General features: G+C 40.6%; 1 protein-coding gene across 4 annotated transcripts in view; it reads left to right on the forward strand.

The window, feature by feature from the left end:
• Window positions 1-18,180, forward strand: part of GHR (growth hormone receptor) — a 149,280-nt gene extending 131,100 nt beyond the window's left edge. For all 4 annotated transcript variants that reach the window (XM_087715461.1, XM_087715464.1, XM_087715462.1 and 1 more), the window contains 5 exons: window positions 317-495; window positions 2,131-2,293; window positions 5,714-5,804; window positions 9,899-9,968; window positions 16,701-18,180. In XM_087715461.1, coding sequence (XP_087571587.1) covers window positions 317-495; window positions 2,131-2,293; window positions 5,714-5,804; window positions 9,899-9,968; window positions 16,701-17,690 — 1,493 coding nt within the window. In that variant the 3' untranslated portion in view covers window positions 17,691-18,180. The remainder of the gene's footprint in view (window positions 1-316; window positions 496-2,130; window positions 2,294-5,713; window positions 5,805-9,898; window positions 9,969-16,700) is intronic.
• The last annotated feature ends 9,179 nt before the right edge of the window (window positions 18,181-27,359 follow it).

The following is a 27,359-nucleotide window of genomic DNA, read 5'->3' on the forward strand; positions in this document are numbered from 1 at the left end:
CAGCCTAGAACTAAGGAGAAATTTCCTGACAGAACAATTAATCAGTGGAACAGCTTGTCTCCAGTAGTTGTGAATGCTCCAACACTGGACGTTTTTAACAAGATGTTGGATAGACATTTGCCTGAAACAGTACAGGGTTTCTGGCCTAGGCAGGGGGTTGGACTAGAAGACCTCCAAGATCCCTTCCAACTCTGCTATTGTATTGTATTGTATTGTATTCTATTTATGATGTGTGCTGATGGGAGGGGTATACTGTTAATAGACTTTTTCTATTACATTTTGATTAACTCTGTGGAAAAATACGTTTAAATCACAGTCGTTCCAGATCCTCCATTTGGGCTGAACTGGACAGTGCTATACACCAGCCCAAGTCGTGTCTTTACTGATGTTCAGGTTTCATGGAAGCCTCCACTCTCTGCAGATGTTGTTAATGGATGGATCATACCTGTCTATCAGCTTCAGTATAAATCTGTCAATGAAACAGAATGGCATGAGGTATGTATTGCAAGAACAAAACTTAGATACCTTCCTCAGAGTTATTGGGAATGAGAAAGAAATATCAGGGACCTGCAAAAGCTTAAAAGCTTGTAATTTACAGTTTGGGAAATACTTTGAAAACAATACATCTGCATATTTGCAAATCAATGAGTTACCATATATATTCATAGACTCTATAAACATACTCTGTTTTCCTATGTAATATATAGTGCAAGTGAGAGCAACACACTTTAGTGATTCCACAGTCCCAGCTCTCTCTTTCTATTTCTCATACTGTGTTTTCCTCCCTTGCCTCGTGTATTCAGTATTTAATATTTAGTAGATGGAGATCCCACTATTTAATAGACCTCTGACATTTCCCCCTCTGCTTCTCTACATCCCTCTTGCATATGGATAAGGCCAATAGCACAGCTTGAACTTAAAAATAAGCATTGTATTACATCAACAATGTACACTACAGTAGACATGTAGTCCAAAAATAAACTTGCACAGTTAAGTTCACAGCCTGCCGTAAAAGAAAAAAAATATATGGCCTCACATTTTAGAATTATCTGCAATTTATACAGAACCATAGAGGTGGGAGGATCTTAGGGATCACCTAATCTAAATATTGTTCAGAAGATTCAGTAGAACATCTTTTCACAGTTGATCCCAAGTTTCTCTGAAGAGTAAAGGAGGTGTTTAACTTGAATTTGTTTCCTTATACTTTTAATATACTGGTTTGTGTCTTGCTCTCTAGGGTGACAAAGAATAAGTCCACTTCCTCTTCTACATATCAAATATTTGAAGACAGCTATCATATTTCCTCTCAGTCTCTTCTGTGGTCTAGATATTCCCAAAACCTTTAACCATTCCTCAAGGGGGTTGTTTCCATGACCTTCATATTTTCAGTAGCCCTCTTCCAAACTAACTCCAATTGGTCACTACCCTTTTTGAATGTCCTAAACAGACATAGTATTCCAAGTGGGGTCTGATCAGGGTAGAGTCAAGTGGCACAATTATTTTCCATGAAATGATTTATATGCTTCTGTTAATACAGCTCAAGATTGCACTTGCCTTTTTAGCAATTAACATCTCAACCTCTGGCTCATGTCAACAAGGGCATCCGAAAACTCTTTTCCATTTATTTCTACAAGCCACGACTGTCCCATCCCGTATACTGTATGTGCCCTACATTTTTCCCCATAGGTGCAGAATTTTATTTTTCTCCCTATAGAATACCCTCCCATTTCAATTAATCATTTTCAATCAAACTTTCCAGTTTTGTATCACGTGCAAAATTCTTAAGTGTCCACTCAACCCTCATTCAATTCATTGATTAAAAGATTGGAAAATATTAGAACCACTTGCTGATAAATAAGTTCTAATAGACTACATATTAAGGTAGTATCCACCTTAATATTGTTGTAGAAGAAGCATTTCCCAGGTGTTGTTGTTTTTTCTTATGGGTGGTTGAGGATTATGTGTATTGAAGTCTATCACATCTGGAAGGTTAAGTTTAGGAAAGAATGTTCTAGAATTTCAAAACATTCAGATCCTAATTCTGCCTCCTTGCTTAAGTTTTGTATTTAAAGAGTACTTTTCTTTATGAGTAGCAACAATCAGTTGAGGAGATTCAATGTATTATTACAGGTGGATTCAAAACATGCCACAGAAGTTCCAGTATATTCTTTAAAGACATGCCGAGATTATGAGATGCGGGTTCGAGCAAAAGGATTACCTGAAATTTATGGCGAATTCAGTGACATCCTGTATGTATCATTTGATTCAAAAGGACTGGTGCCATGTGAAGAAGGTGAGAAAAATCTCTTCTATGATGTTGCTTTTGAAATATTTTCTTAACACCTTGCATCAGAACTCACTACAAACTATTGTATGCCCATACGGATGAAAACTACGGAAGGAGAAAAGCAACATAGAACTAAGGGGAAATTTCCTGACAGTTAAAACAATTAATCAGTGGAACAACTTGGCTCCATAAATTGTGAATGCTCCAACACTGGAAGTTTTTGAGAAGAGATTGGACAACCAGTTGTCTGAAATGGCATAAGGCCATGATGGTGAACCTATGACACGTGTGCTCAAAATGGCACGCGGAGCCATGTCGCGTGGTATGTGCAGCGTTGCCCATTCCTCTTCCAGGTTTCCGGCGCACTTGCACCCACGACAATCAACTGGCCTTTGTGTGTGCAGCAGTGCTGGAAACTGGAAGAACTGGTCTTCCATTTTCCAATGAGAGCATGCGCGCTGGCCAGCTGATTGTCGCACACGCATGCGAGCCAGTAACTGGAAGACTAGCTGACCAGCGCACGTGTGCATGCCAGAAACCAGAAATTCATTTTCCGGGACACGCATGCCTCCTGGGCAGCTCCTCTTTTGGGTTGTGGGCCAGACGAGCACACATGTGTGAAACGGACACGCATCCACCATCACTAGTATGGGGGTTCTTGCCTAAGCAATGGGTTGGACTTGAAGACCTCCAAGGTCCCTTCCAACTCTGTTGTTCTGTATTTGGCTCACCCTGTGCATGGAATGCTTGAGAACATGTGCAACATTCTTCTGAACCCAACTTTCCCATGCACAGAATCTTTAGCCTAGAAAATAAGCCATGCTTCCTCTTATGCCGTTTTTTGCTGGAATCTGAATTGGTAGCACTGGGGAAAATGAACTGTAATGGTATGTGAGAATGACCTTAAAGGACAAGGGGAAGAGATGCGGTCTAGGGAAAGATCAGTCAAGAGAGGAAGGAGCCCCTTAACAGCCAGAGCAAAACACACACACACACACACACACACACACCTTAAAAAACACCTACCCTAATTCATCATGCTATTAAAAGTGACATCAGGAGATTTGCACTTTCGGAGTGGTAAGACTCTTGATGTAACCATACGATAAAGTAGATTTAGATGATCTGGTCATATTTCCTGACTGATTCACCTGGGAGGGCTGACTGAATCTATCGTGTAAACCAGTAGTAGTCAACCTGGTCCCTACCGCCAACTAGTGGGCATTCCAGCTTTCGTGGTGGGCGGTAGGGGTTTGCTGTAACTCTGCTTTATAAATTTTATAAAGTAAAGTTACTTCCCTACTTTATAAATCACCATTACTGTGGAATCAGTGGGCGGTTAGAAAATTTTACTACTAACAGAGATACAAAAGTGGGCGGTAGGTATAAAAAGGTTAACCACCCCTGATGTAAACTGTGGGCAAAGGGCCACAAGGGAAACTGGAACTGTTGTGGAGGGCCAAACTAATAGAGCTACTACTGCCAAAAAATAAAGGGCCAGATGTTTCTGTAGGCTACAAAATGCCCATGTCTGATGTAAACATATGGGCAGAGGGTTTTCATTGGACTCTACTCAGGCAGATATGTGGTATCTATCTGCCTGCCTGCCTGCCTGCCTACCTGTCTAATCTATCAAATTTATATGGTTATCCACCTCACAAGAAGAGACTCTGGGTGATGTATAACAAAAAATAAATAAAAATAAAACATAAACATGTCAAAAAACAATGATGCCACTCCACCCTGTTCCCCACAATGGTGCTTCCAAGATTACTTTTAAATTCCAACTTGCAAGAGCACCTGAGAATATATTTTGGGAGCTCTAAATAGAGAACTTAATTTCCATGAAGATAAGATTATTTGTTGGCATAACAAAGCATTCTGAATCCTGGAATGAAAAGCCACGGAGAAGGAGGCCTTGCCATCTTTCCATATTCTGTTAGTGGAACTATGGCTGATGAGATTGTAGAGTGAAGTGGAGACTTGGATTACTGTTTAGGAAATGGATGGACTAGCAGTATCCATGTCCAATTTTCATCTGCAGGATAGGGTGGCACATGTATAATTCAGGGGTGGGTTCCAGCTGCTGCTGCTACTGGTTCACTTTTGTTGCATGCACAGTGCAACAAAAATTGTTCTGCACATGAACAGAAGGCAAAAACAAGATAGCGCCCCCTATAGCGGCCAAGAGAGAACCAGTTTAGAAGTCTGGCAGGCCTGGGTTGCTGCCAGTTCCAGCGACCCAGGCCGCCAAGTTACTACTGATTCGGACGAACCGGTCCAAACCCGTGGGAATCTACTTCTGGTTTAATTAAACAGACCACCTTCATCTCTGAAGACTTGTAGATGTTATCAGGTATACATTCTTCAGGAATATTTCTAATGAAGAGATTGTGAAAGTTACACCTGTTGAATCACTCCTGGATGTATCACTCTGCAACATAAAATTGACTTGAAAAAACAAAATAAACTATGAAAACTGAAACTTTAGAAGCCGAACAGCTTAAGGACCTTTATTAAATAGCCAGTATTATCTCATTATCTGATATCTATGCTTTGGTGAGTTGGTATTACTGCTGTTATGTGAAATGAATTTACTTACTGTAAGCAAACTGCTGATCGAGCCAGCAAAATAAGGATAATATTTGAAGTTCTAGCCTTGCAGAAAGAGAAGAGATTTAAAACAGAGGCAAGATTTGCAAGATGTGAAAAGCTAGAAATAGCAATTAAAAATATTTGAATTCTGAGCAAATTCTGTAAACAAAAAAAATGAAAAGCCTCGGTGACTATGAGTCAGCAAATAGTATTATTTCTTACAGTAGGGACGAAATGTCTTGGTTTATTAGTGGCATTCAACTGGATCATCTTTTCCCAATCTGGTTATTTTCGGGTCAAAAGTGTCCACAGGGAGGAGAAAAGAGAGGCAGATGATTGTGCTACAAATACCACCCCTTTTGTTGTGCATCATGTCATCATGTACATGTACAAAAGGGAAATTGCTTATAGCAGGGGTGTTAAACATATGGCCCATGGGCCGGATGCTTCACACACAAGACACGCCCACCCCAGCTCCGCAAATGGGGGAAATGATGCAGAATGTCAAATGACAGCAACGTGACGTGGCAAGTTTGATACCCATGGCTTACAGCATGCTTGAGTTCCAGTGGTGTTAGACTTCAATACCCAGATAGCATAGCCATTGGAAAATTGTAGGCATTGAAATCCAATTTATCTGGACCAAGTTCAGAGAACTAAATAAGACTGACCTGGTTGACTTACTAGGGAGATGCCATGTGTGGGAAATCTATACATCACATGCAGATATTTTCTAAACAATCATGAAACAGCAACATGTTGATCAAAGAAATGCAAACAAAACTGGAAAGTGATAGAAATGTCACATTTTTAATTGTTTTTTTGTTCCAGAAATCCAAATTGCTTGGCCTTTGGCGATAGCCTTTGGAACACTTGGCCTAATTGTGATACTGTCTTCAATCTTCTATTCTAAACAACAAAAGTAAGTTTTTGGTAGATTTTTGCCTCTAATCTAACTCATCCATTTTCTGTGGCTTTTCTCTAAGAACTTTTTGACAGGGTCATTTTATTTTGCCTCTCCCAGGTACATTTGTTCTTTCATCAGGACAAAAGGATGTTCAGAAACTCTTTCCAGACAATTAGTTTTACGACTGATGGTAGATTGTGGTCATGTGGGGAGCAAAATAATCTTTACTGGAGATATTGGAATGGGAAACTATTGAAACCTGCAAGGATAGTTTCTAGCAGTCAAAAATGACTGAAAAATACACCTTGAAGTGTGTATATGGCATACTTCCTATTTTTTGGACTTTTACTAACAAATCTGTAAGCATTTCAACGTATCACCCTTACACATATTTGAAATTTACTTATATACTTGTATTATGGCACATACATTTCTACTTGGTTTGGGAGAAGCTGATAAAAAACATAATTTTCCTCACAGAGAATGGCAGAAATGAAAAGGAAATTAGATGATGAGGAAATTGTTTCTAGTCTCATTCCTTTGATGATGAGGAACTGATTTAATCTGTAACAGCCCATTAGCTAGTTTGCAGTATGGCTGAGGTCATAAAGACTAGGTTCCGTCACTCTAGATCAGGGCTGTCAAACTCCAAGACTGCTGGCCGGATGCGTCCCGCACTGTGTGAGGATATTGCATTAGGGATAAAGATACCTCTCCTTTATACATTCCTTCCCCTTAAAATCTCTCCATCTCAATTTACATGTTGACAGCTAGAGTAGCCTTGAGGGCAACATCCAGTTGCTTTTGCAAATCAAAGTTCAACGTATTATGTATTCTAGTGTTGGTCATGCTTGTTGAGCTGTAGGTTCAAAAGGTTAAGAAGATATCACGATAACAGCTATGCCAACTGCTTCATCTTTGTAAGTCCAAAAGATGAAGCAGATAAGGGAAAAGCAACAACCATGTGGCAATAGAGACGAAAGCTGCCAATGAGACTTCAGTAATGAAGGCTACTTATATTTATGGGAAGGCATAAAGACTAGGAGGATCTCCAACCAAAATGAAGATAGAAGCCACAGAGCTGGATTCTATTTCAGAGGGTTGAATTCAAGGAAGGGATTAATATTAAAAACCCATAAGTCAAAACCCCAGAGAAAGAGAAGGAGGAGAATGAAGGGGAAGAGGAGGAGGAAAAGGAGACAAAATGGTAGACATGCCTCCTGCAGAAAATCGTCAGTCCCTGAAGCTTCCACATAGCACATACATTTTGTTCCTACTCTTGGATGCCCTAAAATGACGAAAACATTGACAGCTCTGAGAAGGTATCAATATCAGTGAGAAATCAATTGTATTGATGCAATTGAAACATCAGAAGAAGTGGATGAATTTCTCCTTAGCGTCTTCCTGCACCTTTAATTTCCCTTGTTTAGATTAGGTTGAACCAATCTTATAATAAATAACATGTTCAGTTTTCAGGCTGGTTTGATTATTGAGTCTTGTTTGCAAACTTTGCTTTAAAAGAACCCAAGAGATACATTGGAATATTCTCAGCTTGCCCGTCCTTGTTTTACTATATTAGCAAATGGTTTTCTGGCAAATGTGATGATACTCCTATCCTGTTGGGAGGCAACTTTTGAGTCTGAAAAGCATTGGATAATATGAGAGAAGGCAAGTCTCATGGAGCTAAATGATCCAGAGTTTTCAGTGCTATGGAGAGGTCTATACTACACTTCTGTTTTAATCCCTCGATAACCCTGGCATTAAGCCTCAGACTCTTGAGTTTGCAGAATACATCCAGGGTTATTGGGCATTGTGCAGTGTATCTTGGGAGTGAACAAATTCAACAAGACAGCTGTGATTGTTGCATGGTGGATCTCCGAAGGGTTGCCAAGGTGCTTGCTTGAGCTTCCCTTGTAGACGGTATTTGCTGGATTGATTGATTTGCATACTGAGTACAGCCAGGGGTGGGCCGCTGGGGGTTTGCAGGGGTTTGGGAGAACCTCTAGCTAAGATTCTGGGCAGTTCAGAGAACCCCCAAATCCCACTCTTGGATGACCCCGCCTACCCCACTCCTCCCAGGAGTCCCCACGCGGCCCATTTTGGATGCAGGTAAGGGCAGGGCGCACACGGAGGCTTGGGGAGTGTGAAAAATGGGCTTACTGGAAGTTCAGGAAGGCCAGAAACGGGCCCATTTCCAGCCTCCAGAGCATGGGGAAGGCAAAAACACCCCCACCCCGTAATGGTGCAGGAGGCTGAATAGATCACACCCACCACACCCAGGCCCACCCACCAACCGGCCAGAGATGCCCTTACTAAAATTTTCACCCCCAAGTACAGCAGTTAGGGTAACCAGGCAGCTACAGGCAGCAATGTGGGAAATGATTGTGAATTAGATCATGCTTATAGGCAGGATTCCCTCCCATTGAAGGGGAATAGGAAGTAACTTTTTTATTGCGCTGGATTCATTCCTGTGGAGGGAGAAAGAAAAGGGATTTAAAAATTGCCACAAGCTAGCATATTGCTCTTTAATTGCTTGGAGAATGCTGCTTTGTAAAGAAGCCAAAATGAAAGGTTAAAATTCCTTCACTTTTCTCAGAAACCGCGCTTAGGAGTCAAAGGACAAGTGCAGAGTTGCAGAAGACCAATTAGCTAAAATTGCTGAACAAATTGACAAAATTAATACTGCTGAGCAACCCCACATGAAAAACAAACACTACTCTATTACTCAGAACTGAAATTCTAAATCGCGGGAAAAAGAACATGACTGGATGAATCTCTCCAAGAAAATCTGGAACGCCAAGCTTAGATTGAAAACCCATTAAAACAGAATTTAGTATTCATAAACTAGTATGTGATAAAGGAGCTATTAAAAGATGCAGTTCACCAACAGATAAGCAACCGTGAAAAGGACTTTCAGATAACAATGATTTGGCATGGTTTAGATTATTTATTACAAATGAATGAATGAATGTTTATATGGCCACCCAACTCACTCCAAGTGGCTTACAAAGGTTAAAAACCCAATATAAAAACAATAAAAGCCATACCATCCCACCCACCCTCTAGCAACAAAAAAAAAATGAGCCGTTTGATGGGCTCCATCCCACTAGAGTCCCCAAGGTCCATTGGCAAAACTAGGTCTTCAGGGCCTTGCAAAAGAATGCCAAAGTGAAGCCAATCTTATCTCAGTCGGGATGATGTTCCACAGGGAGAGAGCCACCATGAATAAAACCCTTCTCTTTGGTCTCGCTAGATGGACCTCTTTAGGAGAGGGAAACCATAGCATTTCCTGCCTCATAGAGGGCTTTGACAGTTAAAACCATCATCTTGAATTTGACCCAGAAGCAAATCAGCAGCCAATGCAGCTGCTACAGGAGATGACATAAATACACATCTAGGCCTGCATAAAACCATGTAAGCAGCCATATTTTGAACCAATTAAAGCTTCCAGACACTTTAATTTTTTGTTAATGTATATGGAAATATAATATAATGAAAATGTAATAAAAGATTTCTTCTTCCTCTATTTTGGATCTGTAAGCAAATCCTTAATGCCTTGTCATTTGATCCTTGTGAACAACAATCCACTTACCAAAAACAACATATGTATTTTAACTTTGAGCAAATAAACCAACCCTATATTCCTTCCCTTTGCTTTTAAGAATCTTTGCTTTGAAGATGTTAATATATTCTCCTTAACTGAACCAAACCAATCCAGCAAGACTCTCAGGATGCAGGTAGTGTCACTTGCATAGCTTGTGTGGAAAATGTGGAAGGTAGTATCAAAGGGCTTTTCCAGAGGGCAGTGAGAATAGGCTTATTCTGGGTTTTGAGTGCAACGTATTAGCAACAGATCTAAACTAAATATTTTTCAGACTATTTCATTTTCCATAAACCAAACACTTTTTAATGAGGTTGAATGGGATGTCTTGCTGACAATCTGAAATGGCACAATGGTACATATCTGATGTTCCAAAAAGTAAAAATATTCCACCATAGTTTGGGATTTGCCAAGATATAGCCATCCTCCTAAAATAAGGAATTGTATTGTATTTTTCTTGATGCAGTTTAGAAGTCCTAGAACCTAAATGTTAATCTTATTTTTTCAGGTTGAAAATACTAATATTTCCTCCTGTTCCAGTGCCCAAAATTAAAGGAATTGATCCAGACCTATTAAAGGTAATGAGAAATTGATTGCTGTTGTACGAAATCAGTATACCTGAAGGTTTGCCAGCATAGCAGGGATGGATTAAATAGTCTAAAATGGCCTACTCTCTAAAGAAAGGTTTTTCCCAATTGTTGCACAAGTTTGTGGAATAAATTTTTACACCTTTATTCAAAACATTATTTCTAGTTAGGTATTGAGATTATTTATTTATTATGTGCCATCAAATTGGTGTCAACATTGGTGACTATATAAATATAAATATAAATAAATGTATAGGACAGTCTGTCTCCAAACTGATTCTTCAGGACTTCCAAGCATGCATCACCTCTGTAATTGTATCTTGTCCTCATCTTCTCTTTCCTTCCACCTTCCCCAATATGATAGACTTCTCCAGAAATAAACATTGCATGTACTGGAACTAAAATGACTCCCAAAAGGAATATTTTGTTTTTTTTTTTCATTACTACTATATTCATGCAGATTTTATTATGGACCTAGTATTAGCTACCAGCACCCTACAACCAACTTTAATAATCCCAAGCCAGAGTTTTGTTTTGTTTTGTCTTTGGCTAGTAATAGCAAAAGACTCAAAAGAGAATAAAACAGAAGGCAGGAACAAATAATATTTATGCTGATTCCCAAATCTCCTTTTCATGAGTCTCTCCAGCAAAGCTAATATTCTTGGACATCTCAGTAAAACTTCTGCTTTCTTCCTGTCAGCTTCTGCCTTGCTGTTGCTTCAGCTGCCATGAAACGGGGAGGGAGGGCTGGTATTTGGGGGGGTTAATTGATGTGCTGGAGGAGTCTTCTAGGATGTTCGAGATGCTCGGATGGCGCATGCGTGAGAGCTTCCCGCGTAGATTAACGGCCTCGACATTCCATCTTCGTGATGCCTGTTTGAAGTTATCTCACACCTGACACTTGAAGGACTTATGATTGGCCTGGAGCTATGATCCTAAGGGGTGGGGAATGGGCTATTCTATATATCAATCGCTTTTGCGCCTAATTAAGTAGACTTTGCTTCGCAACTGCTTGCTTACCATTTATAATTAGTAAAAGTACTTTGGATTTCCTTTTCCATGGAGTCTCTTAGTCTTTCTTTCCTAATTATGTAATGGAGTGATGCTGACAAGAAGCAAAGTCTACAAAAACCCTTTCCAGGAGATTTACGTCTACCGTGAAGGGAGGAAATGTCTTCTCCGATCAGGGAGGAGGAGGGGGCCGTTGGAGGTGCGGATTCCAGCGGAGTAGGACCTCCCGACCTTTCGCTTCACGAGCCCAGCCCGCCCGACCTCTCCCTGCACGAAGATTTATTTCAACTGCAAATTTCCAGCCAGCCTGACCCTCCCCCCCCCCCCCCGATGGTCGACTTCGGTGGGACAAAGAGAGGCAGAGACTAGCTGGAATGCTGGAATCACCCAAAGGCAACCCCGACAACCAACGCTGGAGACGGGAGCCGTGAGAAAACCCCAGACGAGTGAATTCCCTGATTATTGGAGTCAAAGGTACTTTGGGGAAAGAAGGGGGGACGATGAAAGAGACTGGAGAAGCTGGCAGCAACAGGGGCCCATGAGAAAACCCCAGAGGAGTGAATTACCCGATTATTGGGGTCAAAGGTACTTTGGGGAAAGAAGGGGGGACGATGAAAGAGACTGGAGAAGTTGGCAGCAACATTACCCACGCGCGCCGTCTCCCCCTCCCCCTCGGCCTGCTTCACCCCCTGCGGCTAGAGATTTTGCTGGCCCAGGAGCCCCACCTCCCCGAAGACATCGGATGGCTAAAATCCCTCCCTTGCCTGTGCGTTACAATGGTGATTCTGCTGGCCTAGCCTCTTTTCTTATGCAGGTTTTTAATTACATGGAAATTTATGGCCGTGATTTTGAAACTGATGTCATGAGGGTCAGAATGGTTCTTTTATCTTTGGATGGTGAAGCTGCTAAATGGTCAACGGCTTTACATATGTCTGGCTCTCCCCTCTTGGGGAATTTCAACCTCTTTATGGAGGCTTTCCGCCAACGTTTTGATGACCCTTTAACGGAGAAGCGGAGCAAATTGAAATTTATAACCTTCGAACAGGACGATAGACCTGTCGCCCAATACATCCAGGAATTTCAGTGTCTTTCACAATACATGAGAGGCTGGGGGGAGGACGCCCTGCTGGACAAATTTGCTTCGGGGTTAGATGAAGACATTTATCAGCAATGTGTCAATCGTAACCTGCCCAGACGTTTGATCACGTGGTTTGAGCACGCAGCGGATGCTGAACTAGACTTAACCAGGCTCCATTATGCTAAAGAGGAAAGGAGGAAGCGGAAAGAGAGGGCTGCTAAGTCCGTCCCCCCTCAAGCCACTCAATCACTCTTCAAACGACGAGGTGAAGGGAGGGGGCCCCCTTCAGGCCTCTCCAGACCTTTAACATGCTTCCGTTGTGGGAAATTGGGGCACACTGCCCCCGAATGTCGTGCTAAATTGCCCATCTCTGCTCAACTCCCTCCCAAACGTGAGGAAAAGTCTGGCAGAGTCTCCGAGAAGAAGAAAAAGGAAACTGCTTTCGCTGTGGACTCCAACCCCCCTCGTTTCGCCCAGCCATTAGAGGGAGACGCGAACGCCAACTCCTCTTCTTCCGAGGACTCCGATGACGACACATCGTCTCACTGGTTGAGTTCAAACAAAGGGCCCCTGCTAATCCCCATAGAGTTAAAAGTACCCCCTGAGGGGCAACCTGCCACCCTTCAGGCCTTGCTCGATTCAGGCTGTTCCCGATCCATGATCAATCCAGCCATGGTGGAAAAATTGGGCCTCAAATTGCGCACTTTGAAAACCCCAATTGTGTTTTGCCAAATAGATGGATCTATTGCAGGGGGGGGGGGCATTTTTTTACGGAGCCTTTGGAAATGAAGATGGGTACCCATACTGAACTAATTTCCTTTGTGGTCGCACCTGGCATGGACAGGCCACTCATTTTGGGCATCCCGTGGCTCCGGAAGTGGAACCCTCACATAAATTGGCGGACAGGCCGCTTACGCGTTCACTCAAAGGTGCCTCCAGTGGGGGAGGGCTCTCCGGACCAACCTATAACTGACATTCCTGAGGTGGCCGCTAGAGGGCAGGAGAGGATTGCAGGAGAGGAGAAAATTCCGAAAGAGTATTGGGATCTTAAGGAGGTCTTCAGCAAAAAATCTTCAGACAATCTGCCCCCCCCACAGGCCTACTGATTGCTCCATAGACATTTTACCCGGGGTTAAGCTCCCTAAACCCCAGATTTACTCCATGTCACCCAGGGAAATGGAGGAAATGCGTTCTTTCATTGACAAAAATTTGCAATGTGGTTTCATTGAACCGGCTCGACCCAAAGTGGCTGCCCCTGTACTTTTTCGTGAAAAGAAAGATGGTTCTCTTCGTTTATGCTGTAATTTTAAAAATCTTAATGCTGTATCAACTCAGAATCTCTACCCACTCCCGTTGATGAAAGACTTGTTGGCACAGCTAGGGAAGGGCCGCATCTTTACTAAATTGGACCTCCGGGAAGCTTACTATAGAGTCCGCATAAAGGAAGGAGACGAATGGAAGACTGCTTTCAACTGCCCTCTTGGTTGCTTCCAGTTCCGGGTCATGCCTTTTGGCCTACAGGGGGCTCCTGCTGTTTTCATGCAACTTATTAATGAAATCTTGCACGATCATCTGTACAAATGAGTTATCGTATATTTGGACGATATCCTTATCTATACTCGCACCTATGACCACCACGTCGCTCTGGTGCGCACTGTTTTGAAAAAACTCCGTGCCGCTGACCTCTATGCCAAATTGTCTAAGTGTGAGTTTCACCAAACTAAAATTGACTATCTTGGCTATCGCATCTCACCAGATGGCATTGAAATGGACCCTGAGAAGGTGAGAGCGGTCACTGAATGGGACGCGCCCAAAACCCGTAAACAATTGCAAAAATTTTTGGGTTTCGCTAATTTCTACCGTCAGTTCATTCCCTCTTTTGCTAAGATTGCTCTTCCTATTACTGATTTGCTCAAGACGAAGGGAGACTCGAAACCTAAACCTAATAAGCCTTTGGACTGGAACATGGAATGCCAGGCGGCATTCGAGAAACTTAAACGCCTCTTTGCCGCTGAGCCAGTATTTAAGCATCCTGACCTAGACCGGCCTTTCGTCGTCCAGGCTGATGCCAGCGATGTCGCCGTAGGGGCCATTCTGCTGCAAGCCAATGACCACGGTAACCTGCAGCCTTGCGTGTACACCTCCCGAAAGCTTACTGACACGGAGAGGCGTTGGGCGGTTTGGGAAAAGGAGGCTTTCGCGGTCCTTTGGGCCCTGGCTACGTGGCGCCATTTCCTAGAGGGCGCTAAACACCCGTTTGAGGTGTGGACTGACCACAAGAACCTGGAAGCGTTGCGGACGCCTCGTCGTCTCTCCCCCAAACAAATGCGATGGGCCCAATATTTCAAGCGTTTCAATTTCACTCTAAAGTATATCCCGGGAGGGAAGAACTTCATGGCGGATGCTTTGTCCAGATTACCTCAATATAATTGCTCTAAACTGAGTATCGTCCAACCGCTCCTAGCAGCTCCGGTACTCACGCGTCAACAGACCCAAGCACAGAGGGAGGTGCCTCACGATCTACTTTCTGACCTCAAAAAAGCTCTTCCTCACGACAACTGGTTCCTGCACCATCGGGACGAGTGCACCATGAGGGACGATCTACCGTGGATTGGTGCTAAATTATACATCCCTGCGTCCCTACAACTCGTGGTCCTTCGTCGCGCTCATGACTCCAGATTGGCGGGTCATTTTGGATTCGTAAAAACTTTACATCTCGTGAAGAGACAATTCTGGTGGCCCTCTTTAAAAAAGGACATTGAACTTTATGTTGCCAGTTGCTCAGTTTGCGCTGCCGCCAAAAAACCGCCAGGGAAACCGCAAGGACTGCTCCAGTCTGTCGCTCGCCCGGTTGCCCCTTGGAAAGAGATTTCTATGGACTTTATTGTTGAGCTTCCCGAAAGCCAGGGGCATACTGTTATATGGGTGGTCACTGATTTGTTTTCCAAGCAAGTTCATTTCGTGCCTTGTCACAAAATTCCTTCCGCCAAGGCATTAGCTAAACTGTTCATTTCCCACATCTACCCTTTGCATGGAGTGCCCGACCGTATTATCTCCGATCGTGGGGTCCAATTTACATCTAATTTTTGGAAAGAATTTCTCAAACGCATTGGCTCCGCCCAGGGCCTTAGCTCCACCTACCATCCTCAGACTAATGGCGGCTGTGAACGTACAAATTCCGTTCTTGAGCAATATTTACGTTGTTTCATCAATTATCAACAAGACGATTGGGTAGACTTGTTACCACATGCTGAGGTGGCCTACAACAATTCGGTTCACTCCAGCACGGGTTTCACCCCTTTTCGGGTCGTTTACGGTCAAGATTTTGTTCCTATTCCCGAATTGCCTAGTGACCAACCGCAAGTCCCTTCAATTGCGGACTGGAGTGAGCGTCTCAGTCGAATTTGGCCATTGACCCTCTCCACTTTGGACGCTGCACATAAAGCCCATAAGAAGCAAGCAGATAAAAAACGCTCTCAGCCCTATGAATACCGGCCTGGAGATTTGGTTTATTTGTCCACGAAGTTCCTGCACACTACGCAGAAGTCAAAGAAATTGGGACCCAAATATGTTGGCCCTTTCCCTATTGTAAAGGTCATCAATCCTGTTTCTGTTCGTTTACAATTGCCAAAACACCTCAACCGAATCCACCCGGTGTTCCACATTAACCTCATCAAACCTGTTCGGGTTTCCCACTTGCGTCCCCCAGATGAACCTCCGCCTCCTCCATTACTAATTGATGGGGAACGTCATTTTGAAGTTCGTGCCATTCTTGATTCCCGCAAGCACCGTAATTGCATCCAATACCTGGTGGCTTGGAAGCACTTTCCTCCCTCCCACACGGAATGGGTTGATAAATCCCATGTTCGTGCTCCCCGCCTCCTGCAGGAATTTTATGCTGCTTATCCCGACAAGCCTTGACTTTCTTTTCTCCCCTCCTTCTTCTTTTTGTGTTTTGTTGTTTGTCTCTTTCGTTTGTTTTTTTTCCCAGGCCTAACAGCCTTTTTCCGGGGGACGGCCGGATGTCAGCTTCTGCCTTGCTGTTGCTTCAGCTGCCATGAAACGGGGAGGGAGGGCTGGTATTTGGGGGGGGTTAATTGATGTGCTGGAGGAGTCTTCTAGGATGTTCGAGATGCTCGGATGGCGCATGCGTGAGAGCTTCCCGCGTAGATTAACGGCCTCGACATTCCATCTTCGTGATGCCTGTTTGAAGTTATCTCACACCTGACACTTGAAGGACTTATGATTGGCCTGGAGCTATGATCCTAAGGGGTGGGGAATGGGCTATTCTATATATCAATCGCTTTTGCGCCTAATTAAGTAGACTTTGCTTCGCAACTGCTTGCTTACCATTTATAATTAGTAAAAGTACTTTGGATTTCCTTTTCCATGGAGTCTCTTAGTCTTTCTTTCCTAATTATGTAATGGAGTGATGCTGACACTTCCATCCTCTGGGTGACCAAGTTCCAAGTCTTGTGCCCTAATTTGCAGGATCTTTTAATTGGGAAACTGATTAAAAATTATGTCTGAATAGAGTAAATATTGCTGCCATGCATATCGAATTCGCACATGAATGATTAAATTTCAACAATAATTGCTACTCTCTTGTTTTATTTTCAAACATTTGTTTTCAGAAAGGAAAATTGGATGAAGTTAATTTCATATTAGCAAGTCATGGTAGCTACATGCCCCAGCTTTATGGAAATGACTCTTGGGTGGAATTTATTGAACTGGATATAGATGACGCTGAAGATAGAACCGAAGGATCAGATACTGAAAGGCTCCTTGGTGATGTTCACACAAAGTCTCATGGATGCCTTGCAGTGAGGGATGATGATTCTGGACGGGCCAGCTGCTGTGAGCCTGATGTCCCAGAGACTGATTTTAGTGCAAGTGATACATGTGATGGAGCTTCTGACATTGATCAGTCCAAAAGGGTAAGTGATAAAGAAGAGGATCTCTTGTGCCTTGATCAAAAAGACAACGAGAAATCAATCCCAGGTCTTGACGATGCATCTGCCTGCTTGCCATTGGATAATCCAACCAAAGAACAGGACCTAAAATCCCATGTGCCTGCCACTGAGATAACCAATCCACTAGTCCAGACCCAGTTGAGCAATCAAAGTTCACTAAGGAACATTGATTTTTACGCACAAGTCAGCAACATTACACCAAGAGGAAGTGTTGTGCTCTCCCCAGGACAAAAAATGAAGACAGGAAAAACTCAAAGTGAAGCTCAGAGAGAACCAGTTGCACAGTGTCAATCAACCTTGGCCATGGACAATGCCTATTTCTGTGAGCTGGATGTGAAAAAATGTGTCACTGTCACACACCCCAAAGAAGATGAGCCAGAAGTTCAAGTACAGAGCTTTTCAGAGGATGCTTACTTGACCACTGATAGCCTTGTCCTTCATCCTGTGATCCCTGCTATGGTAACAACAGCTGCAGAAGAAAAAGATCCGGAAGCTTCTGAGATACCTGTGGCAGACTATACCTCCATTCATATGGTACAGTCCCCACAAGGTCTTGTTCTCAACGCAACAGCTCTCCATGTGCCAAGCAAAGAATTCATCATGTCATCTGGCTATGTGAGCACAGAGCAACTTAACAAAATCTTGTCATAGGTTTCTTTCTTTTTTCTTTTTAGTATGTAGGAAACTGTATCATCCCTAGCTCTCTGAAGCTCAGAACACATATGGAGTTGGAGTTTTCCAATTCAGTACAGTGTTACAGAAAACGTCTGAAGTTCACAGAACATTTATTAACTATGATGTGAATGGGGAGGCCAATTCCCAAAAGGAATTCTGTGTTCCTATGCTTTAACCAGAGCCAAGGTGTCCAATAGATTCAGATGGTTGGTGATGATGCAGTCCTTTCCACTTTTACCTGTGTTGTTGAATCAATCACAGTATTGCTTTTGTGTCTTGTAAATATTGTCTAACCAAATGTTGCTGGTGCTGATTCAGTAGCATGACTGTCCTTCATTATAGGTGTTGCTTTGGGCTTCTCCCAAACACATTGGGTATCTGTGTCATGCATTGTAAATCATTTTTTTTTCTTCAAAAAGCTATTAGCAAGTGTGGAATTTTGTTTGTTTGCTCGCTTGTTTGAAGATTTTGAAATGTTTATACTGGGAATTGGAGAATGAAAGATTAGATAAAGAAGCAAAAAAAGTTTTGTTAAGTAAAGCATTATTATGGTTAATATAAATAGAAATCTACTTTAATACTTCAGGTAAGCAAGCATGAATATTTTATACTTGGACTACATTCTGAGGTTTAATTATTATGATCGATGTATGGAATGTGTCTGCTGCAATCAGTATAGCAATTACCAAAAGAATAAGGAAAATATTTTTATATCTCCATCAAAGCTATAGAGAATTTTAAGTTGCAGTGCTGCTGGGGGTGGGGGTGATCATTTCTTAAAAGCACTATTCATATTTTTACCTTTTGTAGCAAACTAAAAACATGTACAACATTGAATATTTTTGTATTGGTAAAACCAATCTGTCATTACAGTTTTATAACAGTAAAGCCTAAGATGGATTTGGAATTTGAGGGCTTTTTAGGAATACAATTATTTTTTTATGACTAAGTAGGCGATTTAATAGTGTTCTTCACAAGAAAGTGTTTACATCCCTTAAATTTTAAACAACAAACCTAATATTAATATAGAGTCAAAAATTATCATCATTTTAGATTGTGAATCGAATGAAAATACAAAATTCAATAGAACAGTATTATGAACAGTATAACTTTTTAAATTAGGATAATATGCTAATTAATACCGATGTAGGAAAGTTTTAAAGAATTAGTGTGCTTAAAGCCTTACGTGTATCTGTTCCTTTCTCAAGGTATGCCTTAACATACTTTAATTTTATATTTTGTTTACATAAACGAGGTTTAAATTCCTTTTCAAATATGCAGTCTGCTTGGGGTTTTTTCCTTGCTGTTTTCCAGACTGCTAATATTAATCTCAGCCTTAGCCTGCCTGGAGGTAACCCGTTCCTAAACATCACGCAAATGTCACACAAACTTCCCAGAGTTACTGATTTGAACTGGGAGTTTATGACCTGGGGGTGGGAAGCCTTGTGCCATTTAAAGGTTCCTTGTTCTGATTCAGAAAGCTTCTCCCTTTAGCCTCTTATTGAATTTAGCTTCCCCAAGATCTTTAGCGCAGGTCTTTTACATTACCTATTGCCTCAGTCTATTTTTTTAAAAAAGATGTCAGGGATCAATCCGTGGACCTTTCTGCACATAAAACATGGATTATATCGCCGAGCCACTAATCCCTGACAGGAGCAAAAATGTGAATGGGGAAACATTGCAGTGAATTCAGAGGTACTCAGAGATGATTATAGGTTGTGCCCCCTATGGAAAGGGTGCAGATATTTTGCACTGATCACAATAATGGAAACCCACCAAAAAGAAAAAACGTTGGAAAAGGGGGGGGGGAGGAATGTGTAGGATTTGCCTCTGAACTGGTCTTAAAAGGATTTAAATCTAGATGAAAAATCCTTCCTTTTCATTGCTGTTCCCTTCATGGGCCATTACAATTAATGGCCATATGATAAGCTGTGATAATAATGATCGTAGTATGTAGATTATAACTGCCTTCTTGGAAATACGTTGATATTATACCTGGGTGGCAGTTTTGTTAGTATTGTTTTGATTTGTTTTAAAGAAGTAAGGTGAAGGTCTTGTTACGTGTATTTGCCATAGTCTTCAGTCTTAAAGACAAGTGTAGTGCAATTGTTTCTGGTTTATTTAGAAATAAACCATAGAATGTGCTATCGGGCCAACTTCCGTTTTGTGGGTTTTTATGTTGGCCAAACAAATAAGGATGAAGTTTCCAAAAAGCTCACATAGGACATCTAAATAAAGTTGCTTGGGATGACACCACCACGGAAAAAGAATGTAAGCTTCATTTATTTACATTTTTGAAAGATTGACTCTTTTTTCCATATAGGTACTCATCACACTCAGCTAATTGTCACTAGAAAAACTGGGGGTGGGAAAGAGGATGGTGGGAAACATTAGCAGGTTGTAAGAGACCCTGTCAGCAAAGAACAGCTAGAATGAAAAGAATACCAAGTGAGCAGATCTGACATCAAGCTTTAGTAAACATATGAAATGGTGCAGAAATTTTAAAATGACCACGCACCTGCTTCTCAGCTACGATGTTAATCCTGTGTTATATAAGTAGGCCTTGAGTAGAAATGCACATTTTAGCTGGAGATTGAATCATGTATAATGCTTCTTAAAAGGAAGAAAATTGCTCAAAATCAAGTCAGTGCTTCAGAAATAAACTTTTCTGATATTCATTCTTTGGCTTGCATTTGGCTTTTGTATTTAAGATGTATTTTCTCTAACAGCTGGAACCTTTGATTTTAGGCACTATTGCAATTAGAGCTATGTAAGCCGTTCTTAATGACAAGGGAAATTAATGATACATTTCCCTTGATGGATGTTTTTTTTTTTCCCATCACCAAAAACTAGTTAAATACCTCAATCTCAGAATGTCCTTTGGTACTTTGCTGGTTACGTAAAACAATATACCACAGTATGACGATTTGTGTATTTCTGTTTTATGTATTTAACTTGCCTTATGTCAGTGTTCTGATTCCATCCTCAAAGTTTAAATAAATTTATTTTCTTTAATTCATCATGATGTTGTTGCATACTTTATTATCAAACCTTTACAATGAAGGGGGAGGGGACAATATCAAAAAAGATAGTTTACTGTACTGTCAGCAGATGCATTTTTACATGTTGTTTCTATGCAATATAAATGAAATCCGGGGAAATACATAAAGCATGATTGGCAGACCTAATTTCCACATATTTTTGTTGTTGAGAATAAGGCAGTCCAATTCTGCTTATAGATATGCCAGATTGGGTTCTAAGAATTATAGTCCCACTCATCTAGTTCAGAGGCCCTAATTTCTGTAGTTGTAGCCCTCGAGATACCTTTTGAAAACTGAAATAATTCTTTCACATCATTCTGTAAACCGTAAAATGTCACAGTTAAAACCCCAAGAAAAGTATGCAAAATCCTCATCAACATACGTGGTGTGATCCTATGAGGTCTGCAGGTTACTCAGATATGAAAAGGCTGACCTACAGAAGGTGAAATTGCCTCATGAACTCTACTGCCCCCACTGGTGAAACACAGTAAGATATATTAGGAGGACTATATAGCCCCAAATGTAATGAAGGTGGATATTCTTTTGGTTACGGGAAAAGTTGGTCTGGGGAATTCTAAACAATATTTGATTCATTTAATTCATGAAAGACTCCACATGGAAATTCTAGCATCCTGAAAATCTCCAGAGCTGTTATTCCATCTTTCCATCTGTTTCAAAAGGAAGCATATAAATTATTGAATACATTTTAAAAATCAAAAATAAATTCCATAGGTGTAAGACACAGCAGGTGAAAAAATTCTCTAAATATTACAGGATATCTTTTGGCTTCTTTGTGAACTTCTGATTGAACCAATAGAAGAGAATATATGTAGCTCAGAGTTGAACTACAGGGCCCTTGATGCTCCCTGAACTTGGTTGTTTGTTAAGAGATGGTTCATCACATGCCTAGGTAACGTCATCAATGGACAGAAGATGTTACCTAGTTAGATAATGAAATGTCCACAAGCAAACAACTAAGTACAGAAAGCTCCAAAAACTCCACACTTCTGATTGTGGCACCGGTGAAACTAATTCCACGCCTCCAGAAAACATCACACAAAGTTCAGGGATTCTCTGGAGCACTTGAGTGATGAACACTTCAGCTTTATGATTCCTGAACACTTTTAATAGGGGATTAGGGATCAAAACCCTAGGTCAGTGATGGCGAACCTTTTCAGCGCTGAGTGCCCAAACCAGAATGTGTGTGCATACCAGACCCCTAGAAACTCAAAGACCAGCTGGCCAGTGCGCATGTGCACACTGGCCACTGGTTTCTGCCACGTGCATGCACGCCAGCCAGCTGGTCTTCATGAGCATCGGAAACCCAAAGATGAGGGGTTCCAGCACATGCAAAGATCAGCTGGGCAACGCATATGCATGCGCCAGAAATCAGAAGAGCAGCTGGCGATGGTGCGTGTGCCCCAGAGAGGGCTTTGTGTGCCACAGGTTCGTCATCACAGCCCCAGGTCAAATGAGATCAAAGCCTAGAGAAAAAAATTGAGCAACATTTAATGCAAATTAGACTTTTAGTAGGCAAAAAAACTTTCTCAAGTCATTATTTCAGTTGTGAGCAGATTTACTCATTTCAAGGTTCTTATCTGATTGGCATGATTATATTTGCCAATAGATGATTCCTGATTTAAAATTGGGTCCTCATTCATTAATAAATTACGAAACCCCAAATGGATTTTTTTCTCCTTCCCTCCATCAGAAAAAGTAGGAAGGAAAATGGTTGTACTGCAAAAAGAAGACGAGGTGGACAGACTGAAATTGAAGTATATAATAATAGCTTTTAAACTAATAGTACAGCATTTCAGAGGATCTGTGATAAAACTTAAAAATATACGGAACAAATTATCATGTACTGAATAGCAAAAGTACAGTTTAAAAATTAGTCTGTGATATTTTTAATTAGAATTTGGGAAAATATTGATCCAGGTAATACAATGTATTACTAATGCGTATACGTAATAGAAACTTAGCCAGAGGTTTCTTGCTTGAATTCGTAATTTCTTTCTGTTTTGTGACTTAGAAACAACCTAGTCTTGAATTCTAGGTGTATGGACGTCTTCCTTTCTGACAATAATTGTGAATCTAAATAAATTGATAAAACCCTCAGATTTCTGCTAAAGATGAAAAAAAAAGGTCCTTGTTATTTTTGCTAAAATAATTGTTTCTATACAAATCAGGGAGCAGTTTCTATCGATATTAAGAATTAAAACAGCAGGTAAACAGCCATTTGCAATATCTAATCTCTGTGTTCTTTGTCATTAAAATCTCTGGTTAGCATTCATTAAATTTGTTCCCTAGAATTCATTAAATTAATCAACTCTGAACCTGAACCTAGCGAAGCTGCTTCTGGTATCGTTTAATATTTCCAAGTATTAAAACATAGCATTAATTTCTTAGGCTTGCAAACATTTATTGCAATGAGCACAGTTAATGGTCTCTCTGGTTTTAAAAAAGCAAAATATAAGGATTGGGGAACCTTTTTGGCTGTAAACAATCATTATTATAATGATTGAACCAATAAATGGCGTACTTTAGGAAGTAAACTTTTGTCCACTCTTTCTCTTACAACAAAACACAGCTGATCCTTCTTTCATCTCTTTCAAATTTGTAGAAAATTCAAGCTCATGTCTTTCTTTTATCCCACCTTTATTATTTATATAAATAACTCAAAGTGGCAAACATACCTAATATTACTTCCTCCTCCTGTTTTTCCTCACAACCCTGTGAGGTGAGTTTTGCTTGGCAAAAGTCATTCCTGTCTGAGGCAGAATTAGAAGACCTTGTGACTTGAGGCCGCAAGGCAATACACAATAAACAAGCACAGAAGACGTGAAGTCAACAAACTATTACACTGCATTAAAATGTGATCTCTATATTTTTCAATACCTTCTCACATAGCCTCATAAATACAAGAGCTATTTATTTTCCCCTGCTCCTATTCTCTGCTTGTCATGTTTTCCATTGGTACTCATTTCAGGAGGCATCCATGCATGGTGCAATCTTCCATTTATTATAGTTTTCTCTTGTAGCAGCAAATCCCAACAGCCCCACGGCCCCAAGAATCAATGACCCAACTCTTAAAGAACAACAGGAAAGGTGGAGATTCTTTAACAAATAAAGTGCTGTGAAATAGAATAGAATAGAATAGAATAGAATAACAGAGTTGGAAGGGACCTTGCAGGTCTTCTAGTCCAACCCCCTGCCTAGACATTTAACCCTATACCACTTCAGACAAATGGTTATCCAACATCTTCTTAAAGACTTCCAGTGTTGGGGCATTCACAACTTCTGGAGGCAAGTGGTTCCACTGATAAATTGTTTTAACTGTCAGGAAATTTCTCCTCAGTTCTAAGTTGCTTCTCTCCTTGTTTTCATTTTGAATCCCTCAATACCTGACTGGGCCTAAAGGAGAAAAAATGCACGTGCATATGATGCCAATGGGCAATGTTAGACATCAGTGATAGCAAGGGTGTCTGCAAGAGAGGTCAAAAAAGCCAAATGGCCGCTATGATTGCGTAATTGATTTTTAAAGTACATTGGGCATGCAATACATGTAAAAATCTATGGCGTTTCAATTGGCGGGTTGTGGTTGCATCTTGACTTTTTAAAACCTTTTCCTGCAGGTGCCCCAGTGTAGGGATGGAGGTGCAATTATAAAAGAAAGGAAAAATTAAAATATTTGTAGCAATAGCAATAGCAATAGCAGTAGACTTATATACCGCTTCATAGGCCTTTCAGGCCTCTCTAAGCGGTTTACAGAGAGTCAGCATATTGCCCCCAACAATCTGGGTCCTCATTTTACCCACCTCGGGAGGATGGAAGGCTGAGTCAACCCTGAGCCGGTGAGATTTGAACCGCTGACCTGCTGATCTAGCAGTAGCCTGCAGTGCTGCTTTTTAACCACTGCGCCACCTTGGCTCTTGACAAAATTTGACAAAATACTGCCCGATTGTTGTCATGATAAAGAGGATTATCTGTGAGGATTGGAGTCAAAGTATCAAGATGGAAGCCGTGATTGTGTGATCAATGTGTGTATGCGTGTACAACATATCTAAAGGGTTTGAACTTGCAGTTGCAACCACCATCCTGACTTTTTTGCCCTACCACCACCTTGTCTGGATATCCTGGTTGGATTCTCAAAAGGCATTCAACTAACTTCTCAGAATTTGTTCTGGATCATAGATTGGTATAAGGACTCCTGCCTTGAGCAAGAGGTTGGACTAGAAGACCTCCAATATTTCTTCCTGGCCTATTTTTATGATTCTAAGCTAAAGTGGGTTTGGTAGTTTATGGTAGTTTATAATTTTTGTCTTAGAATATTTTGTGAAATGGATCACATTAAAACCATAGCATAATGTATTTATTATCACTATATTAAAATTTTAAACTTTAAACAAAAATGCCAAATCCAGTTTGAACATCTGACTGCCTGTCTGATGAACTAATAAGGAACAAATAAAAATACTGTATTAATAATAATAAGATAAAAATGAATAATAAAAATAATTAATTAAAAATAAAACAAACAAAAAACTTAAAGGGGAAATTCAATGGACCACCGGGTCTTTTTCTGTTTTCACTTTTCTACGTTTCTATATTAATATAAATAAATTAAAATTTACATTTTACTTAAGTTATAAATTTATTTTGGTTGCATAAATACCCCAATTGTGTTTTGGGGTTTAGAATGCTGTGTACTTCTATTCTGTATTATCTAATGTATTAATCATACAGTTAACATATGCAGTTAACACTTTTTGAAAAATTAGGGGTTGAATTTCGAGCTTTGATCTTTGCCCTAAAGTCCGTTAAGAAACATAATTTCTTCCTCTACTCAAATATAGTCACATTTTCTTCATCTAGCAGTGCTCCTAGGTTTTTAATAGCTGCACAGCTGGTAGGCCTCTCAAAGAGTTTCCACCATCTGGAAATATTATAATTCTTCTGCTTGATGAAAGGGAAGGGAAAGGGAAATGGAGGGAAGAGGAGGGGAGGGGAAGGGAGGGAAAAGGAAAGAAAAAGGGGGAGGGAAAGGAAAGGAATGGGAATTATATAAATTAATCATTTTAATTAATACAGGTTTCTGGCCAGAACCTTCCCTTGGCTATACAATCACTGTACCCTTTTCTTCCAAAAGAGCAGTGGGGAAATTTTTTGTAATATTTGTTTTGCTTGTTACTTGACATATGTCACCTTCTCTGCAAGAGCACTCTGCTTTCAGAGAGGACTCAGTTTATTTAATTCCCCTAAGAAAACTGCAGAAGGATCTCCCCAAGTCCTAGGGCATTTCACTATGCGGGTCATTCAACAATTGGGACAGCAAAAGGAGAACAAAGGTGGGGGGTGTCTGTCCCCCATTCTGGATGATGAGTGGTAGGTTCCATAAATCGTCCTAGGCTGAATCTTTCCCTGCCTGAAAGTTCAGTTTCAGGGTGTTTCTATCTCTGGTTTGTGTGTCACTTTATGATTCCACATAAAGATTAAGCCCATCGGCCTTCAGAGCTTCTTACTTTCTCTCTTAATGTACACAACTCCTCACTGTGCATCCTATGGCTCGTATTATCAACTTATTCTCCATTCACTTCAAATATATATTCAGATACTTTCCTTCAGAGATGGGGTTGCCAACTAGAACATAGACTTGGCCTGCTCTTCTGCCTTCAAGAGATATTTTAATGATAAAAACCGATAGGGACAAGCCATAGCTTCTTTATTTACAAATGAAACTAAACATAATGTCCAATTAATTTTTGAAGGGATAAGAAAAAAAATGGTGATGTGTGTGTGTGTGTGTGTGTGTGTGTTTGTATCTTTCACAAAATTATCACATCATTTTTTTCCTCAGCTTCAATGCAACTTAATTTTAAAACATAAATTTTAAATGATACATCATTTGTCCAAGATAAATAGAAATTGGTAATATAATCCTGCTGAACATTTTTGCTCCTCTTGACTGTTTTAATTTTTTAACATATTTATCAATACCGTAGGTTTATATCCTGCTTTCAAGGCCTAGATGCTTAGAAAGCAGCTCACAGTACAGAAAAAGGCAATGCATATGTTATATAAGATGTTATTCAAGAAATGTAATAATTTGGAACATTTTATGGGGAAAAAAGTGCTGAAAAACATTTAACAATATTGACTAAATGCTAGATGGGGATTTGGGAACTTCTCTACAAACAGCCTAGCCTGCAGTTAAAAGATAAGAATGGCACAATACATTGCAATCTGTAATGTTATACACACAAAAATAACAGATAAGTTTCTACAAAAGAAAACTGCCAATTCTTTTGGTTCCCTGAAGGCAAAATTATTACTGACTGAAAATGTTATTTACAAGAGTCCAAATTTCAGTTACTTAAAAAAAAACAGACTTTGCAAAGCTAGTCATAGCCAAATCAGAGAAAAGTAGAGTTACTTCAACAGTGAGATGTCCAGCATATAAATTTAACAAATAAAAATACACTGATTAATTTATAAATGGGAAGAGCTTAAAATATCAACAGCATATAAGCAAACTGAGATTATGTAAATGGAGCTATTTAACCCAAACATGAAATGTTAATAATTTTGAAATATTGATATTCTT

The sequence above is a fragment of the Thamnophis sirtalis genome, unplaced genomic scaffold (assembly GCF_051295495.1).
Source record: "Thamnophis sirtalis isolate CommonGarterSnake01/CBP01778 unplaced genomic scaffold, rThaSir2_p1.2 scaffold_5, whole genome shotgun sequence".
NCBI classification, from domain to species: Eukaryota; Metazoa; Chordata; class Lepidosauria; order Squamata; family Natricidae; genus Thamnophis; species Thamnophis sirtalis.